A 23,318-nucleotide genomic window follows, 5' to 3' on the forward strand; every position below is an offset into this window, starting at 1 on the left:
AGCAGAGGCAGCAGCTCAGTGTGACAGTAATAGGAGTGTTAGCCTGGAAAAGATATCAGGAGGGGCCTGTACAACAAAGGCTGCTGGTATACTTGACATACATTAGCCCAAACACTCGGGCACCCTCAGCACTGGCCCTCTGACAGTGCGGCACTCCCTCGGCACTGGCCCTCTGACAGTGCGGCACTCCCTCGGCACTGCATTGGAAGTGTCATCTTTGACATCTGTGCTGACTTTGGAGTGGGACTTGCTCCCATCATCTGTTGAAGGTGCAATGACTACAGACCCAAAAGCCGTGGAGGAATCAAATGTGTTGCAACTTTCTTTAGAAAGACAAAATGATGGGAAAATATCGATGCTTCAATACTGCCCTGAAGGGTCGCAGCTTCACATTCTGTAATCTGTCGAGATTAAACAACTGGCTGAAAGGTGAGGGACTAGAAATCATCTTCCACTCATTAGCTTCAATGTCTCAGTCTGAATTTCCCATGACGCCTTGGTCCCATCTTCCGCCATCTTGGTCATGTTGGGACATCATGTGATGTGGGGTAAGATGTTGGACAATTTGAAATCCAACCCCCACCTTTCTCCTGCTGAACTCCAGCAAACTGGGAAACATCTCCCCCATTCCTTCATTGGGCAGCTGATTAGCAACTTTACTGATCCCTGGGAATAATGGGCAGGATGGACCTGGATCTGTTGGCAGTTCAGAAGACTGGTTGGAGAGTCATGGTAGCAAGCACTGTTGCCTTAGCATCATTGACCTGCATCAGGCCACTGTCTGTGTGGAGTCTGCACATTCTCCCCATGTCCGTGTGGGTTTCCTCCGAGTGCTCCGGTTTCCTCCCACATTCTGAAAGATGTGCTGGTTAGGGTGCATTTGGAATGCCAAGTTCTCCCTCAGTTTACCCAAACAGGTGCCGGAGTGTGGTGACTAGGGGATTTTCACAGCAACTTCATTGTAGTGTTAATGCAAGCTTACTTGTGACTAAATAAACTTTATTTCACAGTTTATAAACAATGCTCTCGTTTCAAATGTTCGTCCTGTTGGGTGAGGTGAAAGTGCAACAATTCTGCGGGGAGATGTGTGCGTGGTAATTGCCTGCAAAGCTCGGAGCATTTCGCCTCAGCCATCACATTCGGCCGCCTCCTCCCGATCGGTCCTGGCAAAGGCCTCTGGATCTTCCTTCGCCTGCATCTCAGGGTCTGGCTCAGCGAGCTCCAGGCCGGCCTGGCTTGGAGACAAACTTTTCTCCAGAGCTGATGCTCTGGAGCGAAGCCTTTGCAGCACCAGGCTGGCTGTCTGTGTCAAGCTATGCTGCAACACAAAACATCCGTGTAGGGTGAATCAATTGAACTAAATTAAAACAATCCAAGCGACAAAACAAGAGGGGCAGCCCCCATATTAAACAAAGTGGAAAGGAAACTTAAAACATTAAAGTAAAATGTGGTTAAAGATGTCAATATTACACCCCAGCCCCTGCGGTGCCCAACAAGCACGGAAGGCCTCAGTGGTGCCCTCGGACACCATTTCTAAATGCTCCTTTTGAAGGAACATCACCGGTGTCCATTTTGTCAATCCTCTGACAGGGGGACAAATTTAAAGACCACGCTAATGAAGGATGAAGCTGTGAGGACAGACGCTGAAGACAGGAGAAGTCTATTCAGTCCCTTACGCCTGAGCATAAACTTACCGAACACAAACTTGTCTTCTCTCAAGCATAGAAAATTGAAGATAATCAAGTCAAGCAGTTTATGATTAAAACGAGTTTGGAGGGCATAGAATCTTTACAGGGCAGAAGGGGCCATTTGGCCCATTGAGCCTGCACTGACAATAATCCCACAAAGGCCCTTTCTCTGTAATCCACATATTTACCCTGTTAATTCCCCTGATACTAAGGGGCAATTTATCATGGCTGAGCAATCTAACCTGCACAGCTTCGGATACTAAGGGGCAATTTAGCATGACCAATCCACCTAATCTACACATCTGTGAGCAGCTCGATGGCATAGTGGTTAGCACCACTGCCTCACAGCACCAGAAACCCAAGTTTGATTCTCAGTTTGGGTCACTGTCTGTGTGGAGTTTGCACATTCATCCCCTGTTTGCGTGGGTTTTTTCTGGGTCCTCCGGCTTCCTCCCAAACTCCAAAGATGTGCAGGTTGGGGGAATTGACAGGCTAAACTGCCCCTTAGTGTTAAGGGGACTAGCAATGGTAAATGCATGGGGTTATGCAAATAGGGCCTGGGTTGGATAGTGGTTGGTGCAGGAGGCTGAATGGCCTCCTTCTGCACCGTAGAAAAAGAACATCTTTGGAAACTAAGGGGCAATTTAGCATGGCCAATCCACCTAACCTAACCAGCACATCTTTGGAGTGTGGGAGGAAGCCGGAGCACCGGAGGAACCCCACGCAGACACAGGGAGAACATGCAAACTCTGCACAGACAGTGACCCATGGCCGGAATTGAACCCGAGTCCCTGGTACCGTGAGACAGCAGTGCTAACCACTGTGTCACCATGCTGTTTTCTCCAGGGTGGGGGAAGAAAGAGAAAGACCAGAACAAGTGGTTCAAGTTCGATGTAAACAAGTGATGATGAGAAGCACTTTTTCACACAAAAGGGAAGTGAAAATCTTGAACATTCTGCTCCCAAAATGCTGACACCGATGGGGCAGGGGGAAGGTCAAAGCTGAGATTGATAAATTTTTGTTGGGAAGGCTATTGAGGGTTACGTGACCAGGACAGGACGAGTTGGAAATGCACATCAGCCACAATGTGAGAGAAATATGGCACAGGCCGAAGGGGGCTAAATGGCCTCCTGCCATCCAGCTGTTTCTCCCATTTACTGTCCACAACAGCAGACAATCAAAGACTCCACATCCATCCCTCTTATGCACAGGATAAATACCGCTGGCATGAGGCCTTTCGGTCCATCATTTCTGAGCCGATGCTAGCTCTCTTGGATGATACCATCCCTCATGGAAAGAGGGAGCGTTTGGTGGCAAAATAAGTAGCTGACTGCTTTGCTGAGGGGTCAGAGGATAGGTGGGTGGATGGAGGTGGATCAGAGGACAAATAATGCCATGGTTTACCTGCAAAATGTGCAGTCCTTTCAGCGACTCAACAGTGAGTTCACAGAGACCATCACAAGTTAGGTCGACATAGGCCATGGAAAGCAGCGGGCTCTGGAAACTTCTTCTCCACAGGAGCCGGAACTCCCCACGGAGTCGGGGGGCAAGTCCCGATTCCACAGCCTCAGGGTCTGGAGCCCCCCCGGTGCAGGATTTGTAACAGAGTAGCTCCTGCCAAGGGAAAGAGAAGCAGTTCAAAAAACGGCCCTCAGTGAGGTTGCAGCCTCTGATTGGACTGTTCTTTCATCACATGACCTCCCACACACACACACACACACACACACACACACACACACTGGTCACTTGACACGACCCCAGCCTTCTCCAGCCAATCGACAATACCCTAATTGGACAATTCCCAACTGTCAATCAAATTGCCTTTTTCAACATCCATTCTCCAATGCATTCAATATATAAACCAATACATTCAAGAAAACACTAACATTATTCATGATCCAATGACTTTACACCTTTATTTTACTCAAAAGTTCCCCGGAAGTTAATCTACAAATCCTGGAGACTCCAGGGCAATCCTGGAGGGGTTGATAAGCCTAGGCATCTACGTGAACCTGTTTGTGGCCTAACTGGTTCTGAAGAGGGATGTATTTCCGTGGGGTTATTGCTTTACATTGGAAATATAGAGAGAGCTAGCTGTTGGGAATTATACCTTGTCATGTTTAAGTATTTTAATTGGTGAAAGTTATGCTACTTCTTTATGTGATATTCTAACTGTGTTCTTAAATAAAGTATGTTGTAATAAAAGCTCCCAAGTGGCTCACTTGAATCATACCTGGAGTGAAACATCTTATGCTCACCCTAATGCCAAAAATCAAAAAAAGTTGGGATCTAGGCTAACTTCATAATACCTTGGTGTTTCTGACCTGGTCCCTAACACTTGCCAGAAGGACAAAAGAGAAAATGGAATTGAGAAAAGATAGCATGCTATAAATAAGATACAAAATTAATACACAATGAGACAGTCAAATCCCCTACCTTACAAAACTCCTAAACGAGTGAGAATTTATTGAACTCAACCTGAGATATATGGTCTGTGGACTTTAAGACAAAGTGCAGAGTGTTTCTCATCCAGGGATAAGAAACGTAGCACAGTGGCACTGTGGTTAGCACTGCTGCCTCACAGCGTCAGGGACCCGGATTCAATTCCTGGCTTAGGTCACTGTCCGCACATTCTTCACATGTCTGCACGGGTTTCCTTCGGGTGCTCTGGATTCCTCCCACTGAGACTGAAAGATGCCCTGTTTAGGGTGCATTGGCCATGCTAAATTCTCCTTCAGTGTACCCGAACAGACACTGGAGTGTGGCGGTCAGGGAATTTTCACAAAAACCTCACTGCAGTGTTAATGTAAGCCTACTTGTAACACTGATAAATAAATAAATGATGATGATAGATTGGAAAGGTTAGGACTGTTCCCCTTGGAGAAAAGAAGAGATTTGTTGGAGATGTTCAAAATCATGAGGGGGCTGGACAGAGTAGATCGGGAGAAACTGTTCCCATTTGGAAAAGGATTGAGAACGAAAGGGGTGCGGATTCAGTGATTTGCAAAAGAAGCAAAACATGATGTGAGCAAAAATCTTTTTCACACAGCGAGAGGTTGGGGTCTGGAATGCACTGCCTGGAACTGTGGTGGAGGTATGTTCAATTGAGGCTTTTGACAGGGTGTTAGATGAATGTCTAACCTGAAACAATGTGCAGGGGTATGTGGATAAGGCACGGGAACGGAACTAAGTCACAATGCCTATTTGGAGGGCTGGTGTACACAGGATGGACCAAATGGCCTCCTTCTGCACTGTAACAATTCAGTGATTCAGTAAGCCTTTCATTTTAATTCTGTAAATAAACACTTGCAATGTATTGTAATTATTTAAATATGGAAATGATCAGAATTGTGCAATCTTTTTCTGATTTCACGCTTTGTCCATGTGTTATCAATTATGATTACTGTTTTATTTATATTCGGCGTCTGCTGATTTTTTAATAAAATAAATTATCTATCTCACACATTCCCCCATCACAAAGCAAGCAAGCAACAGTAACAAGGTGCATTTATATAGCACCTTTAATATGGTAAAAGCCCCAGGGTACTTCACAGGAGCATTATCAAACAAAATCTGACATCAAGACACACTAAAAGCTTGTCCAGGGCTGTAGGTTTTAAGGACTGTGAGGGGGATGAGATGGCCTAGTGATATTATACCTAATGGTATTAGTGACTATTAAATGACATGCTGGCACAGTGGGTTAGCACTGCTGCCTCACAGCGCCAGGGACCTGGGTTCGATTTCCTGCTTGGGTCACTGTCTCTGTCGACTTTGCATGTTCTCCCCATGTCTGCATGGATTTCCTCTGGGCGCTCCGGTTTCCTCCCACACTCCAAAGAGGAGTGGGTTAGGTGGATTGGGGGGAGGGGGGAAATTAACAGAGTGATGGGCCAAATGGCTTCCTTCTGCACTGTACGGATTCTATGAATCTGGAGACTCAGCTAATGTTCGGAAGACCCGGGTTCGAATCCCACTACGGCAGGTGGCGGAATTTTAATTCAATAAAAATTATCTGGAATTAAGAATCTCATGATGACCATGAAACCATTGTCGGGAAAACCCATCTAGTTCACTAATGCCTTTTGGGAAGGAAACCTGCCGTCTTTACCCAGTCTGGCCTACATGTGACTCCAGAGCCACAGCAATGTGGTTGACTCTCAACTGCCCTCAGGCAGCTAGGGATGGGCAATAAATGCTGGCCAGTAATGCCCATGTCCCATGAAGGAATAAAAAAAAAGGAAGTGGAGAGGTTCAGGGTAGGGGGTTTTTCTGAACTTTAGGATTCAGTCAACTCAAGTCATGGCCACCAACGATGGGGCAATAGAAACTAGGAATGAGTCAGAAGTGGAGGGCATTTTGCTCTTACCTGCCCATAGGTGCCAAGCAGAACTTCCTTCACCCCATCAAAGTCAATGTCAGTTACCAGTGCACAGAGGACACTGTCGTACTGATCACTCTCTGGCAGGATGGCCTGGTCATTCAGGCCGTTCTTCAGCACATCCCTGCAGATAGAGAGAATGGGATGTCAACATGGCAGCTGCTTAAGAGCAGGCGAGAACATGGGGCCAGAGCCCTTCGTTTGGCTGTGGCTCTTCGCCTCCATGGTCTCGCCCTCTCTCTCTCTGTCTGTGTAAATTCTTCCAGCCACACAACCCTCCAAGAGACAGTGCAGCCTGTGAGGATTATGCTGCTGTGAAACTTCGCAGATTCCCCCGACACCCCGCCCGTAGCAAAACTGTGAATGACGGGCAAATTTTACGCCAATCAGATAGGTCCCGACCATCCTAAAATGTCACGTAAAAATGATCAGAGGCACAGTGGCTTGCACTGCTACCTCACAGCTCCAGGAATCCAGGTTCGAAAGTACTGTCAGTGAGAAATTTTACATTCTTATTTTGTTAAATGATTTCCACTGTAAATTTCTCTTATTGAAAACATACAGGCCGGAATCTTACGGCCATTCACGTTGGTGGGATTTTCCCTTTTCCCGCTGCAGTGATCGGAAATTTGGATTAGCGCCAAATTCTCTGTTCTCAAAGAGCAAAGAAAATTACAGCACAGGAACAGGCCCTTTGGCCCCTCCAAGCCTGCACTGACCATGCCGCCCAACTGAATTAAAACCCCCTACCTTTCCGAGGACCATATCCCTCTATTCCCATCCTTTTCATGTATTTGAGAAGATGCCTCTTAAAAGTCACTATCATTTTTGCTTCCACTATCTCCCCCGGCAGCAGGGCGAGAACGGCCGGTAAAATCGTGCGCTAATAGAAACACAGAATCCCTACAGCGCAGAAGAGGGCCATTCGGCCCATCAAGTCTGCACTGACAACAATCCCATCTAGGCCCTATCCCTGTAACTGCACATATTTGCCCTGCTAATCCCACTAGCCTAAAGCAAAAGTAAACTTTATTTATTAGTCATAAGTAAGGCTTGCATTAACACTGCAATGAAGTTACTGTGAAATTCCCCTAGTCACCAGCCTCTGGCACCTGTTCGGGTCAATGCACCTAACCAGCACATCTTTCAGAACATGGGAGGAAGCCGGAGCAGTCAGAGGAAACCCACCAGACACGGGGAGAATGTGCAGACTCCACACAGACAGTGATCCGAGCTGGGAATCGAGCCCAGGCTCCTAATGCTGTGAAGCAGCAGCGCTAATCACTGTGCTACCGTGCCACCCATGGACACTAAGGAACAATTTAGCATGTCCAATGCACCTAACCAACACATCTTTTCCGACTGTGGGAGGAAACCAGAGAACCTGGAGGAAACCGACGTAGACACAGGGAGAACGGGCAGACTCCACACAGACAGTGATCCAAGCCAGGAATTGAACTCAGGTCCCTGGTGCTGTGAGGCAGCAGTGCTAACCGCAGTTCAGCCTTGCCACCCCTGCCACCGTGCTGGATGGTGTCGAGCTTCTTGAGTGTTGTTGGAGCTGCACCCATCCAGGCAAGTGAGGAATATTCCATCACGTTCCTGACTTGTGCCTTGTAGACGGTGGACAGGCTTTGGGGAGTCAGGAGGTGAGTTACTCGCCACAGGATTCCTAGCCTTTGAGTTGCTCTTTAGCCTCTGTGTTTATGTGATGAGTCCAGTTGAGTTTTTGGTCAGTGGCAATCCCAAGGATGTTGACAAATTGGGATTGTTCTCCTTGGGGAAGAGAAGGTCGAGAGGAGATTTGATCGAAGTGTTCAAAAATCACGAGGGGTCTCGACAGGAAGAAGCTGTTCCCATTGGTTTGAAGGATGGAGAACCAGAGGGTATAGAATTCAGGTAATTGACAAAGGAAGCAATGAAGGCATGAGGAGAAACTCTCTCAGTCAGCGAGTGGTTAGGATCTGGACTGTCCTGCCTGAGACTGTGGTGGAGGCAGATTCAAGGGGGAAAGCATGTGCAGGGTTACAGGGTGAAGATGGAAGCAGTAGGTGCACTGGTTATTTGGAGAACTGGCACATACACAACTGACCAAACATCCTCATTCTGGGTGACACAGTGGTTAGAACTGCTGCTTCACAGCACCAGAGACCCAGATTCGATTCCCGGCTTGGTCACTGTCTGTGTGGAGTCTGCACGTTCTCCCCGTGTCTGCATGAGTTTCCTCCGGTGCTCTAGTTTCCCCCCACAGTCTAAGAATGTGCAGGTTAGGGTGATTGGCAGTGCTAAATTGCCCCTTAGTGTCCCAAGATGTGTAGGTTAGATGGGTTGACCATGCTAAATTGCCCCTTAGTATCCAAAGATGCGCAGGTTAGGTGGATTGGCCATGCTAAATTGCCCCTTAGTATCCAAAGATGTGTAGGTTAGATGGATTGGTCATGCTAAATTGCCCCTTAGTATCCAAAGACATGCAGGTTAGATGGATTGGCCATGCTAAATTGTCCCTTAATGTCCGAAGATACATAGGCTAGGGGGATTTGGGGTTATGAGAATTGGGTAGGATGGGTCCTGGGTAAGATGCTGAGTAGGTGTAGACCTGATGGGCTGAATGGTTTCTTTCTGCACTGCAGGGATTGTACGATTCTCTGACTTGGAGGGAAGTGGGGTGAGGGGAGCAGAGGGATTGGGTCACTGAAGAACAGTGACCCATTCCCACTGTGGGTGGCAGTGAAACCACGAAGCTCCCTCGTTAGGGAGTTAAGGGAGACAATTTTACCGAGATTGTACATTAAGCTTCTGTGGCAATCAGCGGCACTGGTGAGGGTTGCAATGGTGCCCAGACTTGACCAGGCCACCAACTCTGACACATACTGGTGCTCATTCCTTCTTCATCACCAAGAGTTAAGAACTAACCTGTAAACGACGGAGAGTTCGATTGTGGAGGTCACCAAGAGGTTATAATCCTCCAGAGAGACACTACCTTCACCAGAGTCAGAATCTGCACCAAATACAGAGAGAGAGAAAACAGAGTTTGAGGCATTGGAAAAGTTTACTCTTCAAAGTGGCCACATTTCCAAAGCAATACCAATGTTGTCGAAGCAGTTGGTGCAGACTCGATGGGCCGAATGGCCCCTTCTGCACTGTGGGGATTCTTGCGTTCATGAGGACAAGTGCAAGGATATCAAATTTCAAAAGGAGCAACAATTTTTACTGCATCAGAACAGGCCCTTCGGCCCTCCAATCCTGCACCGATCATACTGCCCGGCTGAACTAAAACCCCCTACCCTTCCAGGGACCGTATCCCTCCATTCCCATCCTATTCACGTTATCTGTCAAGACGCCCCTTAAAAGTCACTATTGTACCTGTTTCCACTCCCTCCCCTGGGTGAGTTTCAGGCACCCACCACTCTCTGTGTAAGCAATCTGCCTCGTACGTCTTCTTTAAAAGAAATTATAATGCTCACCAACTGAAATATTTCCATTAAAACAGACAAATTGGACTGAAAGTGCAGTTTTGTTGGTCTAGGTTTTGAAGTCCGTTCTCTTCACTCACTCACCGATACTTGTTCTGCAGCCCCTGGGTGAATAGCCCTCGGTGCTGTCACTCGGTAACCTGAAGAGCAGGACAGTGGAAATCGGCCCATCCTGCTGTACGTTCCAACTCTGCAGAACAACTGCACTTGAAATAGAGAGCAGCGGAGAGGGAGGAGGAAGAAAGGGGGAGAGAGAGAGGAAGGGAGGGAGGGAGAGAGAGAGAGAGTGGGGAGGAAGGGAAAGAGAGAGAGAGAGTGAGGAGGAAGGGAGAGAGAGAGAGAGACAGCGGGGAGGAAGACAGGGAGGGGGAAGAGATGGAGAAGGAGATGGTGGAGGAAGAGAAGCGGGGAGGGTAGAGGAACAGAGAGGGGGGAGGGTAAAGGAAGAGGGAGGATGGAAAAAGAGGGAGAGAGGGAGAGGGTGGAGGAAGAGAGAGACAGAGAGGAATTAGAAAGCGAGAAGAGAGAAAGAAGAAAGGAATGAGAGTGAAAGAGACAAAAATATTAAATTAGCCAATGTGAGAGAAGCCAAAAACACACCTCTGATGTGAAAAGCACACCAAGAGAATGTACAGGTGTAATCTGACACGAATGAAGCTCGTTTATAGGGTGGATACCTGGAATGGATAAACTTTTCAAAGTCAGTTTTTACTAGAGGAATCTTTAAGCAGAGGGGCACGACAGCGAGAGATTGTTTTTAAGTTTATTTCTTAGTCACAACTAGGCTAACATTAACGCTGCTATGAAGTTTCTGTGAAAACTCCCCCGTCGCCTGTTCGGTTACACTGAGGAAGAATTTAGCGTGCCCTTGCACCCTAACCAACATGTCTTTCAGGCTGTGGGAGGAAACCGGAGCACCCAGAGGAAACCCACGCAGAACGTGCAGACTCCGCACATACAGTGACCCAAGCTGGGAATCGAACCCAGGTCCCTGGTGCGAAAAGGGACAGGGGAGTCCGGAGCTCAACACCTAAAGAGTTGAAACATTGTCGACAACAGTGGGAAAAGAGGGCAATTGGGGCTTGTTACTTTACTGCGATTGCCACGGGACGTTCCCAACCTTTAGACTCCTGATCGACGTGGGAGATTCCCACATATCCATTCTGACAACCAAAAGCAGTCAGCCGCCTGGTAGAGTCCGGAATATTCAGCACGTCAAGCCACAGAACACTAACAATGAGAGAAGCAGATATTAGCACAAACCCCTTCACACAGGCAGAGAGAGAGTGACATGCACACACACACACACGCACAAGTGGACAGGGAGAGCAAGATAAAAAGCCAGACAGGGTGGCACGGTGGTTAGCATTGTTGCATCACAGCACCAGGGACCCGGGTTCGATTCCAGCCTCAGGTCACTGTCCGTGTGGAGTCTGCACGTTCTGCTTGGGTTTCCGCCGGGTGCTCCGGTTTCCTCCCATGGTCCAAAGATGTGCAGGTTAGGTGGATTTGCCACGCTAACTTGCCTCTTAGTGTAAAGGGGATTAGCAGGGTAAATATATGGGTTTACGGGAATAGGGCCTGAGTGGGATTGTGGTCGATGCAAACTCGATGGTCTGAATGGCCTCCTTCTGCAGTGTAGGGATTCTATGATTCTATAAGAGGGACAGCCAGACTGTTAAAATGTTGAAACTAAATAATGCAGCAAGAGGCCAGGATTTCCCCCACCCCCAGTTACACAACCTCTCAGCAACATCCAAATACAAAAATACCACCATTCATTAACCAGACTGAAGAATATTGAGTGACAGTTCTCTCTCCCTGTGTTTCTCTCTTTTCCTATCTCTGTCGCCTCACTCACAGGGAGTGGAGAGAGAATGGGGATGTGATAGTGTTCTCATTGCGAGCTAACCACATCCATGTTTCAAGATGACACTGGAACTTGGCAATTCTTTGTGAGCTCTGAATGGTAAGATTTGTATGGACAGCATGCAAAACAATCCCATAGAATCCCCACAGTTCAGAAGGAGGCCATTCAGTCCATCGAGTCTGCACTGGCAACAATCCCAACCCAGTCCCCGCTAACCCCCTCTAATTTACACATCCTGGGATACTAAGGGGAGATTTAGCATGACTAATCCACCTAACCCGCACATCTTTGGACTGTGGGAGGAAATCAGAGCACCCGGAGGAAACCCAAAGATACGAGGAGAATGTGCAAATTCCTCAAACGGGAATCGAACCCTGGTCCCTGGAGCTGTGAGGGAGCAGTGCTACCGCTGCGCCATCGTGCCACCCATGTGACAATAATAAATCAAATCAAAAAATATGGATTTTTTTGATTTGAATGAACGAACGTAGCCCAATCCATCACACAAACCAGCCTCCCATCCATTGGCTCTGTCTACACTTCCCACTGCCTCAGAAAAGCAGCCAGCATAATTAAGGGTCCCACGCACCCCGGATGTTCTCTCTTCCACCTTCTTCCATCAGGAAGAAGATACAAAAATCTGAGGTCACGTATCAACCGACTCAAGAACAGCTTCTTCCCTGCTGCCATCAGGCTTTGAATGGACCTACCTCGCATTAAGTTGATCTTTCTCTATACCCTAGCTACAACAGTAACACTACATTCTGCGCTCTCTCCTTTCCTTCTCTATGAACGGTATGCTTTGTAGAGCACATAAGAAACAACACTTTTCACTGTATGTTAATACATGTGACAGTAATAAATAAAATCAAAGCCATGATTGTTAAACTCTTACTGGCTGGGTAAATCTGTTAACTCCGGGAATAGGAATTCTGTCGGCCGTTCTTCAAACTGGTGCAGAGTCTCGTTCTGTGAGAGAGGGAGGGAGGGAGGGAGGGAGGGAGACATATACACACACAGAGAAAGAGAAAATCAACAGTTTGGAATTTGACTCCCACGCCCCCTCCTGGCTCCCCCAAAATTGAATCTGAAGGGAGGGGCTCACCTCTTTGTATAGGTGTATCTGGTGGTCATGGCCACTGAGTAAAAACACAGTCTCACGCTGTCTCCTCTCCTGAACCCTTGAACATGGAGAGACAGAGAGAGAAAGGTGAAATCTGCCCCAAGTGGCAGCAATAAAAAGGACAGCCTCTAGCTATTTTTAAGATCACAGAATAGAATCCCTACAGTGCAGAATGAGGCCATTTGGCCCATCGAGACTGACCCGACCACAATCCCACCCAGACCCTATTCCCCAACCCTCATATTTACCCTGCTAATCTCCCTCACACTAGGGTTAACATACATGACCAATCAGCCTAACCCGCATATCTTTGGAGCGTGGGAGGAAACCGGAGCACCCGGAGGAAACCCATGCAGAGGTGGGAAGAATATGCAAACTCCACACAGACTGTGACCCGAGGCCAGAATTGAATCCAGGTCCCTGATGACATGAGGCAGCAGTGCTAACCACGGTGCCGCCGTGCTGCCCCAGATAATACCATCTTCAAATTACGGGTTATTTAGGAGTGAAATTAGAAATACTTTTTACACAAGTATCAGAAACCAGCAATTCTCTCCCTCGGAGAATGTTGAGAGTTAGTTAGACTTTCGTAGGCTGTCAGATTTTTGTAGCCGTGAGGACTGTCTAAAAGTCTGAACTGATGATCCTTCTAATCTCCTTCTCCAGATTCTCAGGGGGAAGCGAAGCAGGGCAATAGTAATTGGGGATTCTATAGTCAGGGGTACAGAAAGGTGCTACTGTGGCCGTCAATGTGACTCCAGGGATGATAAGGCTGAGGTCATATTACAGTCCAAAGATGTGCAGGTTAAGTTGATTGGTCATGCTAAATTGACCCGAGTGTCAGGCAGATTAGCAGGGTAAACGTGTGGGATTGCAGGAGTGGGACCTGGCTGGGATTGTGGTCAGGACAGGCTCGGTGGGCTGGGTGGCCTCCTTCTGCACTATGGGGATTCTATGATAGACGTTGGTACCAATGATGAGGTCTTGCAGCAAAAATTCAGGGAGTTAGGTGGTAGGCTAAAAAGCAGAACCTCTCAGGATATAATCTCTGTATCACTCCCAGTGCCCCACACTAGACAGCACAGAAAAAAGGATTGTGCAGATGAATTTGTGTTACTAGAGAGGCGGTGCTCGACAGACTGGAGGGGCTGATTGTGGACAAGTCCCCAGGACCGGATGGAATGCATCCGAGGGTTCTGAAAGAAATGGCGGAGGTTATAGTGGATGCATTGGTGGTTATTTTCCAGACGTCGCTGGATTCCGGGGAAGTGCCAGAAGATTGGAAAACGGCTAATGTTACGCCGTTGTTTAAGAAGGGTGCCAGGCAAAAGGCAGGGAATTATAGGCCGGTTAGTTTAACGTCTGTGGTAGGTAAAATGCTAGAATCCGTCATTAAGGAGGAAATTGCGAGGCATCTTGAAGGGAATTGCTTGATAGAGCAGACGCAGCACGGTTTCATTAAAGGGAAGTCGTGTCTGACAAATTTACTGGAGTTCTATGAGGATGTGTCTAGGGCGGTCGATAGAGGAGAGCCGGTGGATGTGGTCTTTCTGGATTTTCAGAAGGCGTTTGACAAAGTACCTCATAAGAGGTTATTGCAGAAGGTCAGGGGACTTGGAGTTGGGGGTAGGGTGTTAGCGTGGATAGAGGATTGGTTGTCAAATAGGAGGCAGAGAGTGGGGGTCAACGGGTGCTATTCGGATTGGCAGATGGTGACTAGTGGAGTGCCCCAGGGGTCGGTGCTGGGGCCTCAGCTTTTTACCATTTATATAGATGATCTGGAGGAGGGAACTGAGTGTAGGGTGTCGAAATTTGCTGATGACACCAAGATTGGGGGAACGGCAAATTGTGCGGAGGGTGTGGAGAGTCTGCAGAAGGATCTAGATAGGCTGGGCGAATGGGCCAGGAAATGGCAAATGGAATTTAATGTTGGCAAGTGTGAGGTGGTCCACTTTGGTAGGAAGAATGGTAGGAAGGACTATTACTTACGGGGCGAAAAACTGCAGCAGGCGACGGTGCAGAGGGACCTCGGGGTGCTTGTGCATGAGTCGCAAAAACCCAGCTTGCAGGTGCAGCAGGTGGTCAGGAAGGCGAATGGGATGCTGGCCTTCATAGCGAGGGGGATTGAATATAAAAGTAGGGAGGTCTTGCTGCAGCTGTATAGGGCATTAGTGAGGCCGCAGCTGGAGTACTGTGTGCAGTTTTGGGCGCCGCACCTGCGCAAAGATATTTTGGCCTTGGAGGGAGTGCAGAGGAGGTTTACTAGGCTGATACCGGAGTTGAGGGGGTTGAACTATGAGGAGAGGCTGAATAAACTAGGCTTGTACTCTAACGTACTCGTTGGAGTTTAGAAGAATGAGGGGAGATCTCATTGAGACGTATAAGATGATGAATGGGATGGATAGGATAGAGGTGGAGAGACTCTTCCCACTGAAAAAAGACAGTAGGACTAGGGGGCACAGCCTCAAGATAAAGGGGGGGCGTTTTAGAACGGAGTTGAGGAGGAACTTCTTCACTCAAAGGGTGGTGAATCTCTGGAATTCTCTACCCATTGAAGTGGTGGAGGCTGCCTCGCTAAATATTTTCAAGAAGCGGGTTGATGGGTTTTTGATAAGAGAGGGGATTAAGGGTTATGGGGAGAGGGCCGGAAAGTGGAACTGAGCCACGACAGATCAGCCATGATCTTATTGAATGGCGGGGCAGGCTCGAAGGGCCAGATGGCCTACTCCTGCTCCTATTTCTTATGTTCTTAAGAAGGGTTTTAGATCACTGAGACCATTTCTGGGGAAGGTAGGACGGTCTACATCTGAACCAAGCAGGGCTAACATCCTTGCGGGAGGTTTTGCTAGTGCTGTTGGGAGGAGTTTAAGCTAATTTGGCAGGAGGAGGGGGAACACAGTCTGTTAGTAAAATAAGGGCATGGAATCACACAGCAAAGCAAACAAGTCAGAGGGAGTGCAGCTGTATGAAGTTTCAAGGGAGAAAGGCCAGGAGTATTGCAGGTAAATGAGGACAGTGACTGACACATGGGAGTGTGATACAGCCATCACAGAGACATGGTTGAAGGAAGGATACGATTGACAACTCAACATTCCGTGATATAGAATCTTCAGGCGAGACAGAGAAGGAGGCATCAGATCAGGTGGCACAGTGGTTTACCACTGCTGTCTTCAAGTGCCAGGGATCTATCCAGGTTACTGTCTGTGTGGAGTTTGCACATTTTCTCCATGTCTGCTTGGGTTTTCTTCAGGTACTCCAATTTCCTCCCACAGTCGAAAGATGTGTGGGTTAGGTGGATTGGCCATGCTAAATTGATTCTACTGTCAGGGGGACTAGCTAGGGTAAATACGTGGAATTACAGGGATAAGGCCTGGGTGGGATTGTTATCAATGTAGACTTGATGGGCCTCCTTCTGCATTGTAGGGAATCTTCAATCATTTTTCAAAAATTCTTTCACGTGGACATTGATGGCAAGGCTGGACAGTGGCAGTGGTTAGCGCTGCTGCTTCATGGGTTTTTATATTGACAATGGTTTCTTGGTCATCATTAGACTTTGAATCCTGTGGTGGAAATAAAATTTGGGTCTCTGGATTACAAGTCCAGCAACAAACAACTACTGCCTCCCCTTGGGGCTGCTTTGTCCTGGATGGTATTGAGCTTCTTGAGTGTTGTTGGAGCTGCACCCATCCAGGCAAGTGGGGAGTATTCCCATCACACTCCTGACTTGTGCCTTGTAGATGGTGGACAGGCTTTGGGGAGTCAGGGGGTGAGTTACTCTCTGCAGAACTCCCAGCTTCTGGCCTGCTCTTGTAGCCACTATATTCACATAAAAATTATAGTCTCCTTGCAGTGCAGAAAATCATTCGGCCCATCGAGCATGCACTGAGACAATCCCTGTAACCTTACATATTTACCCTGCTAATCCTCCTGACACTAAGGGGCAATGTGGCAAGGCTGATCTACCTGACCAGCACATCTTTGGACTGTGGGAAGAAACCAGAGCAGCCAGAGGAAATCCACAGGCCATTCAGCCCATTGAGTCTGTACCAACCACAATTCCCACCTAACCCCTATCTCTGTAGCCCAATGAATTTACCCTCCTAAGCCCCCGACACTAAGAGACAATTTAGCATGGCCAATCAGCTTAACCCACATATCTTTGGGGTGTGGGTGGAAACCAGAGCACCCAGAGGAAACCCATGCCCCACGACAATCACCCAAGACTGGAATTGAACCCAGGGTCCCTGGCATTGTGAGGCAGCAGTACTGTGCTGCCCAGTTCAGTTTCTGGTCAATGGTAACCCTCAGTTAGTTGGGGGTTTCAGCAATGGTAATGTCACTAAATATAATGGGGAAATGATTAGATTCACACAGGATGTGAGCAGTGAGCTGGGCAGCTGCATTAATTTGCCTTTGGTGTTGATGTTTTACACCGAGGAAGAATACACGACTAAGAGAGAATATCTTGCAAACACAAGGGCTGTGCAATGAAGAGGTGGGGCAGGGGGGGCACTTACTCCACATGGCAAAGCTGGAATGGGGTGAACTGGAGCTCCAGGTTAAGGCAGCTTTCTGTAACAAACAGGAACAAAATAGATTAATGTCTATCTGCCATGAAAGGGGGGTCACTTCAGTAAATATGGAACAGAGGGATTTTATCTCACAGGGAGCTGGTGTTACTACATCAACCTTCACCCACCACCACACCTATCCCCCTCCAGACTAACTCCCCGCCACAAACCCTATTATTCTATAAGCATCAACAATGGATCATAACCTCTCCCTGAGTCAGAAGATCGAGAGTTCAAAACCTACTGCAGAGCAGCACAGAAGCTTTTTTTATTATTAGTGTCACAAGTAGGCTGACATTGACACTGCAATGAAGTTACTGTGAAAATCCCCTAATCGCCACATTCTGGTGCCTGTTCGAGTACAGGAGGGGGAATTTAACATGGTCAATACACCAAACCAGCACGTCTTTCGGACTGTGGGAGAAAACCAGAGGAAACCCACGCAGACATGGGGAGAATGTGCAGACTCCACACAGACAGTGACCCAAGCCAAAAATCGATCCTGGGTCCCTAACACAGTGCTAACCACTGTGCCACGCTAGACATCACTCCTGCTGCTGCGCCGAGTGTTGGCTGCGCTGCTGGAGGTGTCATCTCTCAGACAAGACATGAAGCCTGGCGACCTGCCGTGCATCGACCGCGTTCAACTGACAGCCAGCAAATCATTCCGACACAGATCATTAACTCACGTGCTATGGAGTCCAAATTGTATTCGGATCCCGGTTCATAGTCACAGTAGATGTTGAGAAACGGGCTTGCTTTATCACCAGAATCCTAAGCAGACCACAACAACATGAAGAGATATCGCAGAGCGGGAAACTAGCCCAGGATTACAGACTCTGACAGAGTTTCACCAGATCACCAACAATCTGTCCTGATCCCTCCACACCGCTGTTATAGTTAAAAAAGCCCACCTAAGCCTCTATTTTCCGAAGAGGCTAAGGAAATTCAGCATATCTGCTACAACTCTCACCAAGTTTTGCAGATGCAGCGTAGAAAGCATCCTTTCCTGAGGTATCACAGCTTGGTATGGACTCCTGCTCTGACCAAGACCGCAAGGAACTACAAAGGGCTGTGAACATAGCCCAGCCCATCACACATACCAACCTCCCATCCACTGACTCTGCCTACAGTTCCAGCAGCCTCGGAAAAGCAGCCAGCATAATCATGGACCCCACGCACTCCGGACACACACACTTTCGTTTTCTTCAGTCAGGAAAAAGATACAAAAGTCCGAGATCACGCACCAGCCGACTCAAGAACAGTTTCTTCCCTGCTGCCATCAGACTCTTGAATGGACCTACCATACATTAAGCTGATATTTTTCTACGCCCTAGCTATGACTGTAACACTACATTCTGCACCCTCTCCTTTTCTTTTCTATGAATGGTATGCTTTGACTGTATAGCATGCAAGAAACAATACTTTTTACTGTATACCAGTTTAAGTATTGTCAGAAGTCAGCTTACATTAACACTGCAATGAAGTTACTGTGAAAATTCCCCTAGTCGCCACACTCTGGCACCCGTTCGGGTACACTGATGGAGAATTTAGCACGTCCGATGCACCTAATCAGCATGTCTTTTGGACTGTGGGAGGAAACCGGAGCACCCGGAGGAAACCTAAGCAGACACAGGGAAAACGTGCAGGCTTCATACAGACAGTGACCCAAGCCAGGAATCGACCCCGGGTCCCTGGCGCTGTGAGGCAGCAGTGCTAACACTGTGCCAGCATGCTGCCCAATACATGGGACACCAATAAATCAAATCAAAGTGTCATTCAGACTCAAAACTACAAAGAGCTGTGAACGTAGCCCAGCCCATCACACATACCAACCTCCCATTCACTGACTCTGGAGGGATCAGGACTCTGGCTCTGTTCTCTCTCTACAGATACTGTCAGGCCTGCTAAGATTTTCCAGCATTTTCTGTTTCAGACTCCAGCATCCTCAGTATTTTGCTTTTATCACAGGCTCTTAACTTAATTGGGCTCATGACGTATTTGACTCCGTGACATACCGAGCCTGTGAGACGTGCAATGGAAATGTTTGATTTGATTTATTATCACATGTATTAACATAGAGTGAAAGGTATTGTTTTTTGCACGCTATACAGAAAGTATACCATTCATAAAGGAGAGAATGCAGAATGTAGTATTACAGTCATAGCTAGGGTGTATAGAAAGATCAACTTAATACAAGGTAGGTCCACTCAAAAGTCTGACAGCAGCAGGGAAGAAGCTGTTGTTGAGTCGATTGGTATGTGACCTCAGACAAAATGCCAATGCTTTGTCTCTTTTACCCTTGAGGAAGAGTGATTTATTTTTTAAAAGAGAGAGAATTATTTGCTCATTATTAGTGATCTCACCTTAATAAAAGTTATTCCAACGACAAGGCCTCGTTTTGGGGCAGATTTGCTGAAAGAATCGATGGATACAATTTCTGCGTCAACTATGGAAGGAACAGAGGAGAGATTGTCTGAGAATTTCCACAACGTCACGCTCTCAATCACAATTGTTACCACTGTACATGGGGCATAGGCTTCGCACAGGCCACAGCCTGAGGCTCTCTCGCCTCCTTTCTCAGGAACTCCACACTCTGCCACTACCCTCGATCATCCCTCACTTCCCCAGTTTCCCCAAGATAGTCTCACTTCACCAGCACGCCCTCATAGAATCCCTGCAGCGCAGAAAGAGACAATTTAGTCCATCAAGTCTGCACCGACAACAATCCCACTCAGGCCCTATCCCTGTAACCCCACATATTTACCCTGCACGTTCTACCCTGTGTCTGGGTTTCCTGTGGGTGCTCTGGTTTCCTCCCTCAGTCTGAAAGACGTGTTAGTTAGGTGCATTGGCCATGCTAAATTCTCCGTCAGTGTAACTGAGCAAGCGCCCGAGTGTTGCGACCAGGGGATTTTCACAGTAACTTCACTGCTGTGTTAATGTAAGCCTATTTGCGACACTAACAAAATAAACTTTAATCCCCCTGACACTAAGGAACAATTTAGCACGGCCAATCAACCTAATCTGCACATCTTTGGAGTTTGGGAGGAAACCAGAATACTCGGAGGAAACCCACGCCGACACGGGGGGAATGTGCAAACTCCACACAGACAGTGACCCAAGGCTGGAATTGAACCCGGGTCCCTGGCGCTGTGAGGCAGCAGTGCTAGCCACTGTGCTAATTCTATGTCCACTCTGTCTGGACAATGAATACTGGCAGGGTGAGGAGTTGACCGTGGTGCAAAGGGAAGGAGACTGATCCTGGGATGACTGGGGTGAATGGGGCTGATCCTGGAGGTAACATGGTGGGGGGAGGTGGGGGGAGAGGAAAATGGGGCACGTCCCTTAGGGGATAAGGCTGACCCTGAGGGTAACCAGAGGGATGGGGCTGATGTGACACTGGGGTGACCTGAAGGAGGGGGGTGGTGACCCTGTGGGTGACTGGGGAGTGACCCTGGAGATGGAGTGACCCTGGGGTGCAGGGGGGTGTTGGCCTCTTTTAAGGTTAAACCAAATAAACAAACTCAAGTTAAATCAGGACAAAACAGGAGGGGGAATAGACCAAACAAAATCAAAGTACAAAGGAAACTTAAAAAAAAATCAAATTAAAATGTGATTTGTTTGGGTTAATAATACACCCCAGTCCCTGCGGTGCCCAACGGGCTAGGAAGGCATCAATTGCACCCGTGGACACCGCAAGCTCCCTCTCCAGGGACACCTGACCGCGAACATAGCCACAATAGAAGGGCAGACAGTCAGGATGGACGGCCCCCTCGATTGCCCGCTGCGTGGACCTGTAAATGGCACGCTTCGCCAGGCCCAGGAGTAGGTTCACGAGGAAGTCGCCATCCCCGACCTTCCCCTCTCCGCACCAGGGGTCCATAGATCAGGAGCGTGGGACTGAAGTGCAAACAAAACATCAATAAAAGTTTCTTCAGGAAAACAAAAAGGGAGTGCAACCTAAGACATGAAACACGGTCCATGGACTCCACAAGGCCACAGAAGGGGCAAGCTTTGGAGCCCGTGAACCCTACGGTTGTGCAGAAGTGCTGCATGTGTCACCCTCCACCCCAGGTCCCCGTTGTAACTGGGGGAGATTCCTCCGTAAAGGGACCTCCACTGGGGACCTCCGTCACCCAACAGCAACAAGACCCGACAAGGGGTATCCGGGCGACAGGCGAGGATGTGGTAGTAGAAGGTGTGCAGCAGCAGCCCGTACAGGAAACGCCCCCACACGGTGGAAAAAGGCACAGAGAACATTTCCATGAAGTGGCTCATGCTGTGGGGCACCTGACACAAGGAGAGGGGCTGAGGCTTTGGGCCAATATGGAATTCCATCCGAGTAGGGGAACGCTCAGGCAGGATCCCACCGCATGCCAGCGCCACCCTGAGACCATGTGCACTTTCGGGGCTGAGCACCACCATCCCGAGGTCTTGGATGGCTTTGGTCATACGCCAGACAGACACCCCCGACGCACTCAGCTATCAGCCACGCGATCAGCAGGCTAATCCAGCCCGCCCTTCCGCCATCCAGCATATCCCCTTTTGTTTATCCCTGGGGTTGACCCTGGGAGGTGGGGACTCTGTCCCTGGGGGTGGGGTAGGGTAGGGTAGGGGAGGGGTGACCCTGTGGGAAGGGGAGACTTGGGGGAGGGGGGCGACCTGGGGGGAGGACTCTGGGGGTTGACCGGGAGGAGGGCGGGGTGGGGGGTGGAATGAAACTGACCCTGGGGGTGAGGTAACCATGAAGGTTGGGGGGGGGGTAATCCTGAAGTAGGGGAGTGACCCTGGGGGGGGGGGGGTGACTCAGGGGTGAGGGTTAATGTTGATCCTTGGTGAGTGAAGGTTGACCCTGAGGGTGGGAGGGAGGATGACCCGGGGGGGGACCCTGGGTAGGGGTGGTGTGACCCTGGGGAATAGGGGCGGTGACCCTGGGGAAGGGGGGGTGACCCTGGGGAAGAGGGGGGGTGACCCTGGGGAAGAGGGGGGGGCGACCCTGGGGAAGAGGGGGGGGCGACCCTGGGGAAGAGTGGGGGGGGGTGATTCTGGGGTTGTGGGGTTTTGGCCCTGGGCCCTGCTCTGGACACTACCTGGGATGTAGGTGAACTGCACCTCCTTGGCCACGGGCCGCAGCTTCTGGCGGAGGCTCTGGTATCTGAAGCAGATGACTTTCCCCTTGAGGGTGGCGGTGAGCAGCTCGCGGCCCCCCTCAGGCTTGGGGAAGGAGGTCAGGCCGTAAATGTTGCTCTGGGAGGACAGGCGGCTGAAACTGTCCTCCACCAAGGGGCAGGAGCCGTACAAGCTGCTCGGTGGCCCCTCCATAAGGATTAAACAATCAGCCTGGACACCCTCAACCGGGCTCCATTTAAAATGACTTGGAAGCGCCTCGCTTGCCCCTCACAAAGATGGCGCCCCGATCCTGTCTGCCCTGATCAAAATGGCGTCCTGCAAGTATCGGCGACATGCCCCTCACAAAGATGGCCGCCGATGGTTACGCTATGCCCCGATTCAAAATGGCGTTTATTGTTGTCCACGATATGCTCCTCACAGAAATGGCGCCCAGATAACGTCAATGACTCCACCATCTCTGTCAACGATAGCGCCCAGTTCTCGTCTCCGAGGTACCACTATCAAAGATGGCGCCCAATTCTTGCCTCCAAGTTACCACTATCAAAGATGGCGCCCCGTTCTTGTTCAACCAATGTGACACTTCCAAAGATGGCGTCCCGTTCTTGTCCCTTAACGTGCCACTCTCAAAGATGGCACCTTGTTGGCTTCACTGTGCCTTTATCAAAGATGGCGCTGTTATTTACTCTCCCCAACACCCAAATTAGATTCTTCTCTAACCTGGACTCCATCTGAAATGTCAGTCGAAAAGACTTGTCGGACAGACTTATCGGACAAGTTAATTTCGGCTCTTAAAAAGCATATCGGCTGAAAGGAATTAATTTACTTGGAGAGCCTGGAGTTCCTGAGTTCCAATGTAAATTTATTACAAAGACTTGCTGCACTAAAGGGCAAATTAAACCAATCAGCATTTAAAAATCAATTATGTACATTCTCCAGCTGATTGGTTAAGTGGTTGAGTGTTAATTGCTCTCATTTGCAGATAGCAGTAATGCTACTATAAAGTTTATTTATTAATCCCAAGTGAGGCTTACATTAACACTGCAATAAAGTTACTGCAAAAATCCTCTAGTCACTACACT

General features: G+C 48.7%; 1 protein-coding gene across 4 annotated transcripts; it reads right to left on the reverse strand.

Annotated features, from left to right (window-relative positions):
- Window positions 1–978: 978 nt before the first annotated feature.
- On the reverse strand, window positions 979–22,711 carry kptn (kaptin (actin binding protein)). Of its 4 annotated transcripts, XM_080218242.1 has the most exons (12): window positions 22,200–22,521; window positions 19,473–19,555; window positions 17,796–17,880; window positions 17,053–17,107; window positions 12,518–12,593; window positions 12,308–12,381; window positions 10,663–10,772; window positions 9,627–9,743; window positions 8,983–9,067; window positions 6,058–6,193; window positions 3,093–3,302; window positions 979–1,318 (listed from the first exon to the last, which is right to left on the reverse strand). In XM_080218242.1, exons 1-12 carry the CDS (start codon window positions 22,429–22,431, stop codon window positions 1,127–1,129), a joined length of 1,455 nt encoding a protein of 484 aa, XP_080074368.1. In that variant the 5' UTR covers window positions 22,432–22,521; the 3' UTR covers window positions 979–1,126. The 4 variants fall into 4 exon arrangements, with proteins under 4 accessions (XP_080074368.1, XP_080074369.1, XP_080074371.1 ...); XM_080218243.1 differs by lacking the exon at window positions 10,663–10,772 and having other exon boundaries at window positions 9,627–9,748; window positions 22,200–22,711; XM_080218245.1 differs by lacking the exon at window positions 3,093–3,302 and having other exon boundaries at window positions 22,200–22,699.
- Between the last annotated feature and the right edge of the window lie 607 nt (window positions 22,712–23,318).

This window comes from Carcharhinus amblyrhynchos, unplaced genomic scaffold (assembly GCF_965287045.1).
Source record: "Carcharhinus amblyrhynchos unplaced genomic scaffold, sCarAmb.v2.hapA scaffold_37, whole genome shotgun sequence".
Lineage (NCBI taxonomy): Eukaryota > Metazoa > Chordata > Chondrichthyes > Carcharhiniformes > Carcharhinidae > Carcharhinus > Carcharhinus amblyrhynchos.